Source organism: Erpetoichthys calabaricus, chromosome 17 (assembly GCF_900747795.2).
Source record: "Erpetoichthys calabaricus chromosome 17, fErpCal1.3, whole genome shotgun sequence".
In the NCBI taxonomy this organism is placed as follows: Eukaryota; Metazoa; Chordata; class Cladistia; order Polypteriformes; family Polypteridae; genus Erpetoichthys; species Erpetoichthys calabaricus.
In genome coordinates this window covers 28770016-28789905 of record NC_041410.2, presented here as the reverse complement: position 1 = coordinate 28789905, position 19890 = coordinate 28770016, and the positions used below count along the sequence as shown (strand labels likewise).

Genomic DNA, 19890 nt, shown 5'->3' with positions numbered 1-19890 from the left:
AAACTTACTCTGTCAGTTTCAGTTTCAGTTTCCCTCCCTTGTTACTTTTAGTGAAGCAATATCAAACCTCACAGCCTCAGCGCCCTGTACCCTTGAAGGAGCTTTATTGCGCGCTGTGACAGAATGGAGCCCTCTTGCACCCTTGAACCCTCGGACACCACGTCAGACACCAGGTAAAAGTCCAAAGATGAATATTTATTATAATAATAAAGTGCACAAAGCACCTCCACTCTGCAATACTCAATAAACAAATCAATAATCAAATCACAATAACCAATCCTCCACTCCCAGCAACTCAGTCATCCTTCCTCCCAACTCAGCTCGTCCATCTGGAACTTCCCACAATCCTTTATAGTCCATGACCCGGAAGTGCTTTTGAACCCTTAGTCCATGTGACTTCTTAGCACTTCCGGGTCAGATCAAAAACTCTTCTTTTTCATCCCGGAAGCACGTCATTCCTTCTGTCCATGTAACTGGGACATACTTCTGGGGTGTAGGGGAAATAGATGTCCTTGTGTCTCCCTGCAGTGACTCCTGGCGGTCCCCATGGTAGCCAGCAGGGCTGTGCATAAAAACTTCGTTGTCCATAATTCCCTGCTGGCATTCTTTACACCTCCATGCTGCAAGGAGGGCTCCATCTAGCGGCCTGGGGGTATTGGCCAGGATGAATGACTGGCCATATCTCACAGCGCTTGCTAACCATTGGGCCTTGAGCTTTGCCAAACTTTCTCTTTCCACTTCATACCTGACTGTAGATGCCAGGCATGATCATGTTTCGTTTTTCCTATCCAGATAGATAGATAGATACTTTATTAATCCCAATGGGAAATTCACAAATACATATACATATATATATCCAGTACACTTCCTCTTCTTCAGTTGTAGTCCTTGCTGTTCACATGGCCTGACAATTGCTTCTGCTACGCCCTCATAAAGCCTCATCTCAGCACACCACAGAGCACGTATGTTAGCATACTTTTAATGAATATCATCAAAATAAAAAATGTATTAACAAATAAAAAGACACAAGTCAGATCATTTTCCTTATTCTATAATATTACTACATTTCAATCAAATCAGTTTCAGATTTTGCGATGTTTAGTTTCTCTTTTATAGGAATGACTTTACCCATAAATATTGATATATCAAAATGTCCTTTTTATTGAGTACCTACTGCCCCAGATGTACAACCCTGCCAAATTTCAGCTTTTCAACTAAACTGGAAAGAGTAGGTGAATGAGTCAACTCTACATTTTATATATATGCTCTATATATAAAAAGATCAGCTAAATTGTCCATGTTTTCATGTGACATTATCATACAAAGCTCATTTTTCTTCAGAACCATATGGCATATAGTATACATCCATCCATCCATTTTCCTACCCGCTGAATCCAAACACAGGGTCACGGGGGTCTGCTGGAGCCAATCCCAGCCAACACAGGGCACAAGGCAGGAACCAATCCCGGGCAGGGCGCCAACCCACCGCAGAACACACACAAACACACCCACACACCAAGCACACACTAGGGCCAATTTAGAATCACCCCAATCCACCTAACCTGCATGTCTTTGGACTGTGGGAGGAAACCCACGCAGACGCGGGGAGAACATGCAAACTCCACGCAGGGAGGACACGGGAAGTGAACCCGGATCTCCTAACTGCGAGGCAGCAGCGCTACCCACTGCGCCACCGTGCCGTAGTATACATCTATATATAATTTTTTTGTCTTCATTAGGAGAGTGCAACAGTGATACTCTCATGTCAATACAACCAATTTAATGTGCATTTGCCAAACAAAATGCCTTATATACATCCAGGTTGCTAAGAACAGTAGTAGTTCAGTTGTGTGTTAGCTGTCAATAAATAAAGCCTATGTAATGACACGACGCTTACAAACTGTAAAACTGCATAAGCATTCAATTGCCAGCAAAATCATGACTGGTGATCATGCAGGAGATGTCATACTCTTTCTGCGTATTAATTTATATACTGGCGATACCTCAGCAGGTAAATTACCATTCATCTTGCATAGATGACAGTTTCCAATAGTTTTAGCATTTACTGTAACTACAGTATAAGTAAACCTCAGGGCCAGAGTTTTGACTGTGTTGGAATATACCCATATACCGAGCAAAGCAATCTGTTGAGGGGGTGTTGGGCTGGTGTAGGCAACCAGGGGGGCACATCCCCCAGCGTGTATATATAGTGAAAAGAAACACCTTCACACCACAAAAAGGTTTGGGGCAGCCACCCCATCTACTTGAAGTTTTGGCTGAAAAAGCAAAAATATGAGCAGTGAATCTTTACAGACAGAAATCATGGGGTAGATGGGTCCTTTCATCGGATAGGCTGGCCCAGCACTGTTTCAGCTGTGGAATGGCCAACTGGAGGAGGCAGCTTGATGGCTGAGGTCTCCAGGACTCTAAACAAATCCAAATCATATTATGTGATATTATCTACTGTTAAATTCTGCTCCGTATTTGTAAAATTGTTATACTGTATTGAGGATTTGTTCTGTTTTGTGTATTGTATTGTATTGACTCCCTTTTTTTTGACACCCACTGCACGCCCAACCTACCTGGAAAGGGGTCTCTTTTTGAACTGCCTTTCCAAAGGTTTCTTCTATTTTTTTCCCTACAAAGGTTTTTTTGGGAGTTTTTCTTTGTCTTCTTAGAGTGTCAAGGCTGGGGGGCTGTCAAGAGACAGGGCCTGTTAAAGCCCATTGTGGCACTTCTTGTGTGATTTTGGGCTATACAAAAATAAATTGTATTGTATTGTAAGAGTGCAACACAGAACTGATAGGCAGAAGGAATATGGCGGTTTTTAAAGTCGTTCAGGGGAAGGGGCGTCATATGGCCCAGGCAGAATTTCCTGTGTTTGGTTGGCAGGGATAAAAGAGAAAGGATTAGTTGTATTCTGCCACTCCCTGGCCCAGCATGGAATTACCTTCTTTTGAGTCCTTTAGCTGCCTCCCATGCACATGTGTGACGCCTGGTACACCTGTGAACTGGGGACAAATATAGGACAGTACTTCCCCCGGGTTGCAGCAGTGCCTAGGATTCCTCGTCAGGGGGAGCTGCAGAGCCCTATTTTTTCGGGCTTCTGCCACATCTGGGAGTGATTCTAGACCTCCTTACCGAGCCACATGGAATACTCCCAGGTGTGGCTCTAAAGGACCCAGTGTCCAGTATTTCAGGAGCCAGAGTTGGGAAGTGGAGGACAAAGCTTGCCAGGAGAGGTGGAGGTGAACTGAGAGAGAGAGAGAGAGAGAGAGAGAGAGAGATGAAAAGAGAAAAAGACAGAAGAAAAGTCATTGGTGTGTGCCATGCTTATTGTGCATGGAACTGTGCTGTGCAGGTGAAAAATGGGGGAAGGTGTTTCCCACAGGAAAAAATAAAAAAGTGTGTGCTGATCCTGTTTTCATGTCCTTCTGTGTCTGGCTTGGGGAGTTGGTGTGCCCCCTAGTGGCCACTATATATATTTTATATACTGTACATGTATTTATATACAGTCATATGAAAAAGTTTGGGAACCCCTCTCAGCCTGCATAATAATTTACTCTACTTTCAACAAAAAAGATAACAGTGGTATGTCTTTCATTTCCTAGGAACATCTGAGTTCTGAGTTTCCGAACAAAGATTTTTAGTGAAGCAGTATTTAGTTGTATGAAATTAAATCAAATGTGAAAAACTGGCTGTGCAAAAATGTGGGTCCCCTTGTAATTTTGCTGATTTGAATGCATGTCACTGCTCAGTCCTGATTACTTGCAACACCAAATTGGTTGGATTAGCTCATTAAGCCTTGAACTTCATAGACAGGTGTGTCCAATCATGAGAAAAGGTATTGAAGGTGGTCAATTGCACGTTGTGCTTCCCTTTGACTCTCCTCTGAAGGACAGCATGGGATCCTCAAAGCAACTCTCAAAAGATCTGAAAACAGAGATTGTTCAGTCTCATGGTTTAGGGGAAGGCTACAAAAAGCTATTTCAGAGGTTTAAACTGTCAGTTTCAACTGTAAGGAATGGAATCAGGAAATGGAAGGCCACAGGCACAGTTGCTGTTAAACCCACGTCTGGCAGGCCAACAAAAATACAGGAGCGGCATATGTGCAGGATTGTGAGAATGGTTACAGACAACCACAGATCACCTCCAAAGACCTGCAAGAACATCTTGTTGCAGATGGTGTATCTGTACATCGTTCTACAATTCAGCGTAATTTGCACAAAGAACATCTGTATGGCAGGGTGATGAGAAAGAAGCCCTTTCTGCACTCACACCACAAACAGAGTCGCTTATTGTATGCAAATGCCCATTTAGACAAGCCAGATTCATTTTGGAACAAAGATCTTTGGACTGATGAGACAACACTTGAGTTATTTAGTCATAACAAAAAGCACTTTGCATGGTGGAAGAAGAACATCGCATTCCAAGAAAAACACCTGCTACCTACTGTCAAATATATATATATGTGTGTGTGTGTGTATAAATAGAGGAAGGCTGAAAGACACTTGGCAAACTCCCAACCATCCATTTGCCCAGCTCTGTTATGCGCCCAACCCTCTTCCTGGCCTGTCTTTGGCAGGAGCCCCGTCATTAGTCCGGCACACTTAATTAACAGCAGGTGTAGTTGGTGGCAGGAAACAAGACTGTATAATTAACAGCAGGTCATGCACTTCTTTCTGATACAGTGAACAGTCACACATCCAGCAGTGTGATTGCTGCCATTTAGTCTGTATTTTTAATGTGCAGGATTCTGGGTTCAGGTCCTGCATCTGTATGTTGTCCATGTGGAGTTTGCTGTTCCTCCCATATCCATGTGAGGATTTCTCTGGGTGCTCTGTTTTTATTTTCTGCCCATGTTTTTCTGCCCACGTCCCTGTTTGCTGTTCAGGCTTCAAATCTGCCCAGTGCATGTTTAAAGTGAGCATCCTGTCCAGGGCTGTCTCCTGCCTCATGTCCAGTGCTGCTGGTATGGTCTACAGCAACAGCCACAACTTTGAACTAGATTAAGAGGGTTTGAAAACATTATGTTATGTTATGAAATCAAGTTTCAGCATGTATGTTCTGCTCCTGGTTAGGACTACAACTTTAGTCTCCTGGCATAGAGAGAGAAGATTCCTCAGGAGGCCACATCACCTGATCATCTTCTCAACAGAAGCTATGGGCACAATCCATTTATGTAACAAAGTTCATGACAGCCTGTGCTAATAACGTCTGACTCTTTGTACTCTGTTGCTGCACTTCTACAATGTTATGTAGGTGGATGCGCAGGTGCCTTTGCTGGAGTGTCCTTTTATGTGGTGTAACCCAATTCTGACCATTTGGTTTTTAGAACTCCAGCCGACATTATAGAAGGGGGCTGGGATGCTTAATTATTCATAGCAAGCAGGCAGGATAGCATACCTTGAAACATTAGAGCCTTGACATGATAACCCCATTATGTCTTAAGCTACCTACGTGAGCACAGATTTTTCAAGAAGCATGTTAGAGTTCCTTGTTTGTTTCTCAAAACACATTTTATACTCCCATCTAGTTACATACAATTCCATAGATTTGTTTGCCTACATGCCTTTCTGTACATAGTGTCTCGCTTTTATTTTATTTGCTTTTATTTTATAACAAGATAAAGTTTTAAATGCTACTATAACTCACCTTGCTTCTCACAACCTAAACATGTTCTGATCTCGTATGCCAATCATTACATACAGTCTGTTCTGTATCGATGGACCATGCGCCTCTCAATCTTGCTTGTCAACTGCGATATGTTCAGTTCAATTCAGTTTATTTTTGTATAGCGGTTTTCACTGAGTGCACTAGAATGCAAGCTCAAATACTGAACTTACAAGACACAAATACCTCCCTTCTATCCCACGACACACAAAGACACATTCATTCATGTCATGTTTGTCATTGGCTGCCTTTTCCATCTCCTTCAGGGATAAGTACTAAAATGGATGAGCACTAAGTTTGCCATTGGTGAATATGTAGATACTGTATTTTATGTGGCACGTTACAAAGAAAGTCACAAGTAGGTACTAAACTAGATAATAACAGAAGTCCTAATTCACGCTAAGTCGGACATGGATCCATTCCAATTTATAAACTGCTATTGTTACTGCCTGTAGAGCAAATGTAAAAACAGTTTTTTTTTTTTTTTAATGAAGCAGAGCCATGGCTAAGTAACTTACTTTTTCAGGATTGTACAGTGAGTCAGTACTGAAGATTGGACCAGTATCCTTGATTCATCAGCATCCAGTCTTCACAACTGGTTTATTTGACCCTCGTCCAAAGTACCCACCTCAGACAACTCCATCCATCCATCCATTCATTAATGTCCTTGCAAGGTTCCTTACCTGGACAGGAAGCAAGCCCTTTTGAAGCACCAGATGAAAGGCAGGCAGTTCCCTGTCTTAGCCTTATAGTTAGCAGAAGATGCCACTCTGGAAATGGGTTTGCTGGTGTCCTGGGATGGTTGGACCGAGAAACAATACCTAGACGGGAGGCTTGTGTAATGGAAGGACAGGGAGAGACAACCAGTCAGGGCTATATGCTTTCTAGACATGTTAGGTAGCAAAATACCTGGGTGGTGCTACCAGTATGGACCCCCACAAGGTATGCCAGTAACTATAGTCTCATGGAGTAGCCTTTTTGAGTTCTGGGGGTGCGAGGGTGCTGTGGAGATTTGTGATCCGTTTCAGTACTCAGTCCAAGCTACCTGTCCATTCTGTGCTTGCATGTGTTTTGAAAGCGTACTTCATCGCACTACCCATCCGTGCTGCTGGCCCAATCTGCTCATGCATGTATATTAGCAATCTCCACTTTTGGGGACTTCTCTCAACCTATGCTGTAGCACTGGAAGTGCTTTTAGGTCTAAAAATAAACAACCTGCTCAACCTCACCCAGGCGAGCTAGAGTTGGGTGTGGAGGAGCTCGTCTGGGAGGAATGGAGACAAAGAAAGAGAGAGTACAGATTATTATGATTGTGCAAACTCAGTTGAAAAGCCTTTTGTAAGGTATTTGATAAAATAAATATTTTAATAAAACTTGGGTACTGGTGTCCATGGAGTTGTGTCTGGGGTTTGGGGGTGCTGCAATGCCACCTACTGGTCATACTCCTGTACTTGATTAATCTGATTTCAGATATGTGAGAAGATGAAATTTACCTTAAGAACATCAAGTGTAAGGCAGAAACCAACTTGGAATGGGGTGCCAGTCCATCACATGGTTCCTTGCAGATTTATTTTATGTTATTTCCAAACTTACTCCAAAGCTGCACTGTTAGGGGCGGTTTATACTTCCTGCTCAGAATGCGTATGCGCACACATCATGGCTACCACGCGTTCCCAGCATTCAATCGACGCGTCCTCTGAGTACATCCTCAGAAATTAGCGCAACATGTGCGTGAGTTGCAGTACCAGCAAAATGTTGAGGGGCACAGTGTGATAAAGTCGGAATGTGACGTCAGAGTCTCTGTTTACTATCTATATGTGACAGAAAGCCACTTTGCAGATCCTACAGGATCGATGTGCATGCTTCGATGTTTGATAAATGGTCCAATGTGATGAAGCAAAATGCTGACATACAAATGCATTCGTTGTGCTTTTATATTCAAGCGTCGCATATTTCCCATCATAAAGACACAATACATTTTAAAGCTCTCACATACTGTATACCATCTTCTGTGCTGTCTTTTTTTTTATTTTGCACCATCACACAGGTTGTTTCTGCCTCATGTCCAATGCTAGCTGGAATGGGCGCATCCCTGGATTAATGGATTTAATCATTAAACATCCATCCTTTTCAGAGATATTGTGGCAAGGTGTCCTCAGAATTTAATGGATGTTTCAGGCAATTCACAACACAGTGATGCTGAACTTGTTCTCACCGTGATGATATCTCGCACTGCCACGTGGTGGAATCTTCCAGATTTACATAGAGTACACGCACAAATATAAACAGTACAACGCTTGTGTAGCAGTAGCGTCTGCTGGAGAACGCGTCACATTAAGTATAAACCCGTCCTAAGCCACATCAAAGTTGAAAAGAATGAAAGTTATCAACTCTGTTAAAGTTGGAAACTAGTAGTACATTACATCACCTCTTGTGTGAGGGGTTGCCCATCTTGATGACTGCAGTTGCTGATTTCGAAGTTTGAAGCTGGTGGCATATTACATGACTTCTATTCAGAGGGGATATCAGAGCGAACTGCAGTTGCTGATCTTGATGTCTGTGGATGTTAGATTAAACAACTTGACATTTCATGGCATGACAAATTCCTCAACTCCATGATGATTTTCCAGCACCGTTTCAAATTTCCAAAGTATGGTTGCTTGATCCTTTTTCTGACAGTCAATAACATGCTGCCTGATCACACTAGTGCTGTACAAATGTGTTTCAGTTGCAATCGTCAGTCCCTTTTTTAATTCTTTTTGTTCTGTTGTGGTATGTAAAACAACTTGAGATATCAGACAGACAAGCATCTCTTCTATTTGCAAGGTCCAAAACACCAGCATTCCTTATTCTTCATTGCTGCATTATGTTCATTGTACTTCTGGCTATGCGCTCAGTGGTTCTCAATTATCATACCCACTGCACTCAGGTCCAAATCCAGGTGGTTCGTCATGAGGTGAATGCGGCAATGTGCTATCAGCACATGCTCCCAAGCCATATCCATACACAGAGAGCCCGTCCTTACAGCTTAATCTGTTACAAGCGAGTCACTGACTGGCCAGACTGTGTCACTGGGTATGTCATTGTGCTGCTTGGGCATGAAGCTTGGATGATGAGATTTGAGTTTTTCACTTAAGGTACAAGGTCTCATGCTTGACTAGTCTATTCATTGTGCTCTTTTTTATTTTTCAGGATTGCACTTTCTTTACACGGAAGGAAATTCTCAGGTGAGTGAAACATTTTTTTTGTTTCGATTTTATTTGAATAATAATCACTCAATATCAGTGAAGTCCTTCTATTCATTTCATCCATCCAACATTAACCACAACATTTTTATTTCTAATTTCTAAGAATAATAGTGAATAAATTGTACACAGAAAATAAATAATGCACACTTATAAAAGATTGATATATAATTAAGAGAAGAAGAGTCCATAAATATATAGAACCTGTTTTAAGATCTCTAAATGTGAGTCCAGTGAGAAGGTCAGATGGCCAGGGAGGAACGAAAAAAAAACCAAAATCTGCAGGGGTTACAGGCCAAAAGACCATCCAGCCCCCTATAAACATTTTACCTAACATACAACAACAACAACAACAACATTTATTTATATAGCACATTTTCATACAAAAAGTAGCTCAAAGTGCTTTACATAATGAAGAAAAGAAGAATAAAAGACAAATAAGAAATTAAAATAAGACAACCTTAGTTAACATAAGAAGGAGTAAGGTCCGATGGCCAGAGTGGACAGAAAAAACAAAAAAAAACTCCAGAAGGCTGGAGAAAAAAATAAAATCTGTAGGGGTTCCAGGCCACGAGACCGCCCAGTCCCCTTTGGGCATTCTACCTAACATAAATGAAATAGTCCTCTTTGTAGTTAGGGTTCTCACGGAGTCACTTGATGCTGATGGTTATACAGACTTCTGGCTTTTAATCCATCCATCATTGTTGGAACATCATGGTGCTTTGGGTAGATGGTGGTGGTACAAGCCACCACCAATAGGACACCGGAAAAGGAAACAGAAGAGAGAGTAGGGGTTAGTACAGATTTTGAATGGTTATTATAATGAATTGGATATACAGAGTGTCAGGATTAAATTACAGTGAAGTTATGAGAAGGCCATGTTAAAGTAATGTGTTTTCAGTAGTTTTTTAAAGTGCTCCACTGTATTAGCCTGGCGAATTCCTACTGGCAGGCTATTCCAGATTTTAGGTGCATAACAGCAGAAGGCCGCCTCACCACTTCTTTTAAGTTTTGCTCTTGGAATTCTAAGGAGACACTCAGTTGAGGATCTGAGGTTGCGATTTGGAATATAAGGTGTCAGACATTCCGATATATAAGACGGGGCGAGATTATTTAAAGCTTTAAAAACCATAAGCAGAATTTTAAAGTCAATTCTGAATGACACAGGTAACCAGTGTAGTGACATCAAAACTGGAGAAATGTGTTCGGATTTTCTTTTCATGGTAAGGATTCTAGCAGCTGCATTCTGCACTAACTGCAAACGATTGATGTCTTTTTTGGGTAGTCCTGAGAGGAGTGCATTACAGTAATCTAGTCGACTAAAGACAAACGCATGAACTAATTTCTCTGCATCTTTCGATGATATAAGAGGTCTAACTTTTGCTATGTTCCTTAGGTGAAAAAATGCTGTCCTAGTGATTTTATTAATATGCGATTTAAAATTCAGATTACAATCAACGGTTACCCCTAAGCTTTTTACCTCCGATTTGACTTTTAATCCTAATGCATCCAGTTTATTTCTAATAGCCTCACTGTATCCATTATTGCCAATCACTAAGATTTCGGTTTTTTCTTTATTTAATTTGAGAAAGTTACTATTCACCCATTCTGAGATACAGGTTAGACATTGTGTTAGCGAATCAAGAGATTTAGGGTCATCAGGTGCTATTGATACATACAGCTGTGTGTCATCAGCATAGCTGTGGTAGCTCACGTTATGTCCCGAGATAATCTGACCTAATGGAAGCATGTAGATTGAGAAGAGCAGCGGACCCAGGATAGAGCCTTGTGGAACACCATATAGAATATCATGTGTCTTTGAGTTATAATTACCACAACTAACAAAGAATTTTCTCCCTGCCAGGTAGGATTCAAACCAGTTTAAGACACTGCCAGAGAGGCCCACCCATTGACTAAGGCGATTCTTAAGAATATTATGATCAATAGTGTCAAATGCGGCACTCAAATCTAAGAGGATGAGAACAGATAAATGGCCTCTGTCTGCATTTACCCGCAAGTCATTTACTACTTTAACGAGTGCAGTTTCTGTGCTGTGTATACAGGATATGTTCTTAAGAAGGTCGTGTCAAGTTGGGGTGTCTGCTTTCATTCAGACATCACGTGCATCTGCACAGGACTTTGATCAAGTGGTGGTGACATTCTGAAGAGCAGGAAAAGAAAACAGATGAGTATAGATTAGTAATGACTACAGATTCAATAAAAAGTATGATAATTCTATGCATATCTAGTTTAATTCTATTCCTATCTAGTTTATTAAGAGTAGGACTAAAATGTAGCTATGAAAAGGACAAATTTAAAAAGTGGGATTTTAGGAATTTTTTTTAAATGTCCGCAGTTTAACTCTAGTGTATCTCTATAGGTAAAGCATTCCAGATTTTAGGTGCATAACAGCAACAGGCGTCCTCACTGATTCTTCTAAGTTTGGCTCCTAGAATAATAAGCAGGCCGTTATTAGGAGATGTAAGGTTACGAATGGGAATGTAGAGGGACAGGCACTCCAAAATATAGGAAGGAGCAAGATTATTTAAGGTTTTACATAGCATTAGCAGTATTTTAAAGTCACTTCTGAAGGACACAGGTTACTATTGTAAGAATGCTAAAACTCGTGAAATGTGCTCAGCAAGATTCTTGCTGTTGCAGTCTGTACTAACTGCAAGGAGTGCATTACGGTAATCTAGCAAACTAAAAAAACAAGCGGGAATTGATGTTTCAGCATCTTGCAATATTATGAGAGGTCTAACTTTTCTGATGTTCCTTAAATGGAAAAATGCAGTCCTACTAAAATGGTTAATGTGTGATTTAAAGTCTAGGTCAGGGTCTATGAATACAACTAAATTCTTTGCTTCCGCCTTGACATTTAATACTAAAGGATCGAGTTTACTTCTAATAAATGAATTATTTCCATTTTTACAAATGACTAAGATTTCAGTTTTTCTTCTTATTTAGCTTGAGGGAATTACTTCTCATCCATTCAGAAATACAAGACAGACGATGGGTCAGAGAGTCCAGAGCATCAGGCGTTATAGATAGGTAAAGCTGCATATCATTTGCATAGCTGTGGTAGTTCAGCTTGTGTTTTGAGATAATCTGGTTTAATGGGAGCATGTAGATTGAAAATAACATCCATCCATCCATGTTCAAATGCATATTTCCAATTGGAATCTTGAGCTCAATGAACACAAGCTGATAATCAACCCTAGCATAGGTGCCAGTTATATAGCACATACCCACAACTCACACAAACTGTGTATGTTATGTATACATGAGATGTGGAAAGAAAAACACAGTATCCAGGGAAAATGACTGCAGACTCAAGAAGAATGTCCGTCCTATTTACCTAGATTATCCAAAATAACATCAAGTTAAGATTTGAGGGTACATAAAAATCTACTACCCACCATGTCAATTTATTCCATGTATCTGTGCTTCTATGCGTGAAGAACATTTTAACAGTTTTGTAAAATTTGACTTTAACGTGTTTCCAATCGTGTCCCAGTGTGCTTGTTGAACTAATTTTAAAGTAATAGCTTGGATGCAATATACAAATTGCTTTCTTCATTTTAAACAATTATCTCTGTGCTTAATCTCTGTTTGCTTAAATTGAAAAAACTCCTTTAATTTCTCCTCATAGTTCATACCTCTCAGTCCTTCAATCAGCCAAGCTGATCTTCTCGGAACTTTCTGTAGCGCTGTCTTTTCTGTAAAATGAAGAGCAAAACTGAACACAGTATGCCAGGTGAGGCCTCACTAGTGTGTTCTGTAACTTAAGCATATCCCCCTTTGTCTTGTACTACATATATATACTGTATATTTATAAGCCAACCCTGACACAGACAGACACAAGAGGCACAAGGTCAAAGCACATGTGCGTTTTTATTTTCTTCTCCCTTTTGGGAAACGCCTTCCCCGTTTCTCACAGGCTTGTACAACACAGTCCAAATAACACAAGCACTCAATACACAACTCCTCCTGGCAAGCTTCGTCTCCCTCCTCCCAACTATGTCTCCTGGAGTAGTGGCTGCTGGCTCCTTTTATAACGCACACGATAGTGCTCCAGGTGCTTGATGACCTATTTCTGGCAGCACTTTCGGGTGTGGTGGAAGAGCTGCTCTGTAGGGCTCAGCAGCAGCTACAGCACCCCCTGGCAGTGCCCACGGATCCCAACAGGGCTGCACCAAACTCCAAGTCCCATGAAGGCCTGCGGGAGTCCTAGGTACCGCTGCAACCCAGGGGGGCTGCCATATAGCGCTCTGGGGGAGGTAACGCTCTGGATAGGATGGCTCCCCCGATCCTCCCAGCCTGGAGGTGGCCTGGCCAGGCAAGTGCCCCGGCTGTCCGCCACTTATATATATATATATATATATATATATATATATATATATATATATATATATAACCTAACATCCTGTTAGCTTTCTTGATTGCTTCTGTACACTGCCTAGATAACATCGAAGTGTAGATCTGGGATGAAACCATGGTTTGTGCAGGCCCTTAACATTAGATAAAAGCTTTTTATTTCTTGAAAAAGTTGTCAGCCTGGAGCTTTCCTTTAATGTCTCTAAAGCAGCCATGAAATGCAAAGATAATTCTTATTTTAATATGATTAACCTTTCCCCAGTTGGATTCCCTCATGACAGGGAGGCAGTTATGCAGGGTCTTGCGTTCTTGCTGTCAGTCTTTAATATGGCCAGCCTAGCTACAGAACCAGCATACTGTATACCTGCATCTACCTACTGAATCTGGAGTTCAGCTCCATGCTGATTAAATGGCACTCCCACATGTGAGCATTATGATGGCAGCCTGTAAAGTGGCCAAAGTCCTCATCCAGCTTTGTAGTATAGAATGCCCTTTGTGGGAGACGCCATGGCAAAATTGTGATCATGGCAAAATAGGCAGTATAAATGGCAGATTTATTATCTGATGCTCAGTTAAGTCAAGCAGTAAGAATAACTGCAGTCAGTGATTAGTTAGGATTTGAGCATCAGTTTGATTCTTCTGGTTATATTACCTTTGCTATTTTATTGCCTTTCTTCATCTCGTCCAATATGTCTTAAGAAAGCGTTATTTTCTGCTTGCCAGCCCTCTGTGTCTGTTCCAGGGCTCAGATTTAGAAAACTTACATACGCAAAAAAAGATGCTCAAAATGTATGCAGCTTTCCACACAAATATTGGGATTTATAAAAGAAAACTTGATGGGAGAACATGTGTATGTTTATGGCAACTCCTACCTTCCGATGTGTATGCTACATTTCAGAGAAAACTGGGAAATGAAAACACCCATAATCAAGTAGGGAAATGCAACCAAACCAGCTAAATGATGACATATGCATATAAAAATTCACATCACAGAACTGTTATTATAATATGCGTTGATGTGACAAACATATTAAACTTTGAAAGTGATAACCATGATGTACAAATGTATTTTAGTTCCCTTTTAAGAGGGTCAATGCTGCGTATTTGCACTGAAGGACCTTTTTGGTTTTTCATCAGTTTATATTGGCTACCTATTGTCACTTCTCAGAGAACTGGCTGACATGTCAGGAATATCTCAGCTAAGCTTCACTCCGGCGGCACGGTGGCGCAGTGGGTAGCGCTGCTGCCTCGCAGTTGGGAGACCTGGGGACCTGGGTTCGCTTCCCGGGTCCTCCCTGCATGGAGTTTGCATGTTCTCCCCGTGTCTGCGTGGGTTTCCTCCGGGCGTTCCGGTTTCCTCCCACAGTCCAAAAACATGCAGGTTAGGTGGATTGGCGATTCTCAATTGGCCCTAGTGTGTGCTTGGTGTGTGGGTGTGTTTGTGTGTGTCCTGTGGTGGGTTGGCACCCTGCACGGGATTGGTTCCTGCCTTGTGCCCTGTGTTGGCTGGGATTGGCTCCAGCAGACCCCCGTGACCCTGTGTGCGGATTCAGCGGGTTGGAACATGGATGGATGGATGGAAGCTTCACTCCATCATGCCCACTCTGCTGGAAGCCATTAAGCAGCCAGCAAAGCACTACATTCAGTTTTTGTTTTTTTGGGTGTACATTAATAAAACAAGACATATTTTTGCCAACATGAAAAGGTAAATTGCAGCAGTGTCCGGTTTTCCTAATGTAATCACTTTACTGCCCTCCTATTGCAATAAGGGCATCTAGCGAGAATGAAGCTGCTTTTGTTAACCGTTGTAGAAGGGTACAGCCCGGACACAGACAGGCAGACACGTTGCAGTCCATCACCACACGTTTATTTTACACAACAACTATTATATACAATGTCCTTACTGTGCACCTCACCAAATCCCCACAGTCCCCCAAAGTCCAGGCTTTCACCAGCCACTTTCTTCTTCCTTTACACAACACACACAGGGCTCCTCCTGCCGCCTCCTCAGACCTTGTCCACCTCCTCACCCGACTCCAGCCTTGATTGCAGGGCGGCGGCTCCTTAAATAGGCGGCTGATTGAGGGCCGCACCCGGCCACCTGCCACATGACTCCCCCACTAGCTGAGACCTCCTGGGACCAGCGAACCATTCCGGGAGGACGGGAACCCCTCGGCAGCAAGCCGACACACTGTAGCCTAGGGCCCGATCCTGTAAACCCAAAAGAAAAACAAGGGCGGAGGCGTTGCCCTGACGCAGCCCCTCGGCTCGTCCTCAGCTGGGCCAACGCTCTCGGCCCCGATCGGCGCCCCGATGCTCCCTTTCTCGGCTTCCCAGCCCGAGCAGTCCGTGCTCCCCGCCACGGAATCACCAGTGGGATCACACTCTGTTTCCACCTCTCCATCTGCGGGATTCTCCTCTGCGTCCGCAGAGGACGGCTCTTTGTGGGACACGCGCACCCAGCAGCATGTCCTCGCTTATCGGAGGAACTGGCTTCCCCAAGCCGCTTCGTCCGTTTACTTTGGGACGCCGCGACGGTTCGGATCTGCCCATTGTAAGAGGGCAGACCCAGCCCCGCTGGCGTCCGGAGCTTCACAGGGTCGGTCTCCCTTACCTTCCCCGCTGTGCCTCTCCATCCAGGAGCTCCTGCAGTGCGCCGATCCTCTTCTGCCTGCGGCTCTCGATCCGACGCCACTGCCATCCCTCCTGAGTCCAGCGTCTCCGCCCGGAGGGCACATCGCTCGGCCGGCGGCGACAGCACAAGGCACAGCTGTTTTTGCAGCTCCTGTAAAATCGCCGCCAAGGAGAGAGAAGCAGACGGCGGTGGGCTTACCTCACCAGTAGCGTCACTCACCGACTGCTCTCTATGGGCACTTCCTTGCTGCCCACTCGGGTTGCTTTGCTGCACGGGACGGACATTCCCAGCCCTCGCCTCCGACCAATCAATGGCGAGAGAGCAGGACACGTTGTCCAATCCCGTGCCTGTTAGGAGGAGGGACTTCCGGTCGGCCATCTCGCTCTCCTCTCTCCCAGGAGAGCGATTCTCCGGGCAGCTCCGCGGCTGCTGCGGCTGTCGAAGCTGCAGCCCGTCCTCGACGGCAACTCCACCTACTGCCGCCGCGTTCTTGAGCTGCGCCTGAAACACAAAGTCTGAAAGCAGACCGCTCATGGTCTGCGACTCCACATTTCTCTGCGGGGTTCGGTGCACGCCGCCCCTGCGGCACATGGGTGAGTTCGCCTGCTGTGCCGGGCCTTCCACAGACAATTTACTATATGCAGGTCCGCACCTTGTGCCAGGTGCAGCATCCTGCTGACTACGCCACTGTAGAAGAGTACAGCCCGGACACAGACAGGCAGACACGTTGCAGTCCATCACCACACGTTTATTTACACTACTCACTATTTACAGTCACTAAGTGCACCGCCACCAAACACCCCCCACGGTCTCTTCACTATCCTGGCTTCTCCTCCAAGCCGTCTCTTCACTGCACACACACACACTCAGGGCCTCTCCTTGCCGCCTCCTCAGACCTCGTCCACCTCCTCACCCGACTCCAGCCTTGATTGCAGGGCGGCGGCTCCTTAAATAGGCGGCTGATTGAGGGCCGCACCCGGCCACCTGCCACACCGTGAGCAGTGACATTCCATTAATCCTCATTTGGGATGACAAGATGTGACTGACAAACATCATGGTTTGGTGGCCTGGGTCACCCTGTGATTCATTTGTCTTGAGGCTGAGTAGCATTGGCAGATGTGATGGTCCTGTGCTTGGGTGGTTGGCTTGTTAGTAAGATAACTGGATGAAGTCACAGTTTTTCATATAAACTGTACTATTCATTGTAACAGCAATCATATCTTTATATGTGCCAGGTGAGCAAGTACCCACCAGATGATGGCACCTTCTGCCTTTTTCCAACCCCCAGAAAGTAGAGGAGAGACACTATAGTGTCACGCATGCTATTACACAGTCAGTTGTGGAGCACAAGATAGGTCTCCATGTGTCAGGTGGGAGGCAGCTTTACCAGTCAATGAAGTTATGCAGCATCATGACTCCATATGCCCATATGTATGAGGCTGCATAGTCCATATATGTTTTTTTTCAGGGTGGCAACTGGGCAGGGTTCAAGGTGCATTAATGTAAGCCTGTTTATGAGATGATTGTGATTTATAAAGATAAATTGCATAGAAATGTGTAATTGCCAGGTTTTATAAGTCAGATTTTTATATGCGTACATATATTTTCAGGCTTGAATCTATGCAAATTTTTATAAATGACAAGGTAACCGATCCTCACAGATGTGAGTTTGTCATCACTTAACTGTCACTTCTATTTTTTGATGGGTAGAATGTGCCGAAGTTGCCAGAATGAGAAAGAAAACACAAAATGGGGTAGTAGTGTGTGTAGAATTCATCTACGAAAGCAGACTACACAGATCATGTGTGAGGAAGTTTGTCATTTTATAGCACAATGAATGGTAGAAAACATGCATTTCAGGTTACATGTCAGAACAGGCATTATTTTTTGTGCTAATGATTGGGTTAGTTGCATGCTTAAATTGCCTGGAGCATCTAGTTGTTTGTGCCATATTATCAATACCCTACCTCTGGTGCTAATCAGCACCCTTTCTTGATTAAAATCATTTTCTCATTTGAATTTTTCTTTCCCTTGCCATCACAGGGCTCATCTGGTGCGGCACTAAGATGATAGCTCCTCGCTGAACACGTTTCTGCTGCTGGAGATAGCAGATAGTAAATGAGAGAATGAGAGGGGGATAAAGGTTAGGGGATGAGGTGCATACTAATGAAGTGCACAGTGAAGTTGAAAACAGCCAGCCTAATGCAGTTTGTTCATTCACTCATATATATTTTCTAATTCAATTATTCCAAAAACAGATGGCTTGGTGGAGCAGTGCTTCTGCTTCACAGCTCCAGGCTCCTGGGTTTGAATGCTACGCCTTGGCACTTCCTGTTTGACATTTGCACATTCTCCCCATACCTGTGTGAGTTTTTCTCATGTCTACTGAAGATGTGAGTGTGAGGTCAATTGGTGACTCTAATTTGGCCAGGGTGAGTATCTGTGTATGTCCTGTGATGGACTGACACCTTGTCAAAAGGTTGGTTCCTACCTGGCATCCAATAATACTGGGGTATACTTTGACTTCCCATGACCCTAAACTAGTCAGAATAGAAACTGGATGGATGTCTTATTCATATGAAGAAAGCCATCCCTATCCTGTCCTATCATCAGGGCAGGGATCAACCCTGGGTGAGTTACAAGTCCGTTTACACTCACACACACATCCCTCTCTTTTCAGTAGGTATGGCCATGCTAAAGTCAAATTGTTCTCCCGTCATCCTTGGGCAGTAATTGCAAACGTCTTTAAGACAACTTCTTAAGACCCCCAAAGTGTTGTACAACCTGATCCGGCCCCCTAATGCTTCAGAGATGGATGATTTTGGATCTCTGTGTCTGCTGACAGCAGTCACACAACATAATTTTGGATAATAGTGGACATAAATAATCAAAGTAAATGCTTAACTATAGCAGACTGTTCATGAATGTTTGACTGAGTGGGTTGCAGTGTAAAAGTGTCAGCGAAAGGTGCTATAACCTTTAAGTTCTTTTCTTATTGGTGGACAAGCTAATACTAAATTATCAGCCTTAGTTTCCATGTATTGTACACTCATCACTAATATTTCAAGCACACAAATCAAATTGAGCAATATAGCCAAGGCTGGCAACCTCACCTTCAAAGCAGAGCAAGCAAGACTACCTTTACAGGGGCCAAGGGCCTATCCCTGCCCCTGGGTGCTTTTCCCTGGGTGCTTTCTGTGGAAGGGCTGCTCTTCAGAAAACTTTGGCAAAGGCCAATAAACTACCTTTAAACAGCAATGGCGGCTGACGACCTCAGCTTCAAAATACCTTACCAGGGTCCAGAGCCATCCTTATTTCCTTAGCTCTCTTATCATTATCCCTGGAAGGGCTGCGTGATTCAAACATGAGAAGCGCAGCTCGCACCTGAACCAACGTGCAGTAATAAACACATTCCAACAAGGTCAGATCACTCACTTAAAAGGAGCTAAACAAATTACAACTCACTTGAACAAGAAAACTGGGGACAGATGCTATCAATAAGCAAAGCAAGTTTCAGTGAGAAAAAGTTCAAAATTTGAATTTAGTCCCTATATCAGTTACAACTCAATTTCCATGAATTTTTGTTTCAACAGGATTCCACCTGTATTAAAAATTGTTAACATTCGTCTTTGCTCTTCATTATATAATCTTCTTCACTAGTCTGTCAAATTTCTGCGGCTGTTCTGAAAATGAAGAAATGGCAATCAAGTTTACCAAAACTAAAAATATTGAGAGCAGTGTTTTGCAGACTGCTTGTGTTGAAGTGATTAAGATTGTACTCACCAAAAATTCATCAGTCTTAGTGCATCATTTCTGGGCAGGCTTGATCCTGGCATGGATTGGCTTGAAGAGGTCAGATACAAAAAGGACCAGGTACCTCAAACCCCACGGGCATGAACTGGCATGGGTCATGGGCACAGAATAGGAGACAGGAGTGGAGACTTGCAGCAGGTGCACTAT

At 43.3% G+C, this 19890-nt stretch overlaps 1 protein-coding gene across 2 annotated transcripts in view; it reads left to right on the top strand.

The window, feature by feature from the left end:
- The window catches only part of cib2 (calcium and integrin binding family member 2), a 66584-nt gene that overhangs the window by 22558 nt on the left and 24136 nt on the right, over positions 1 to 19890 (top strand). For both annotated transcript variants that reach the window (XM_051920863.1, XM_028823355.2), the window contains exon 2: positions 8866 to 8900. In XM_051920863.1, the coding sequence (XP_051776823.1) occupies positions 8866 to 8900 (35 nt within the window). The remainder of the gene's footprint in view (positions 1 to 8865; positions 8901 to 19890) is intronic.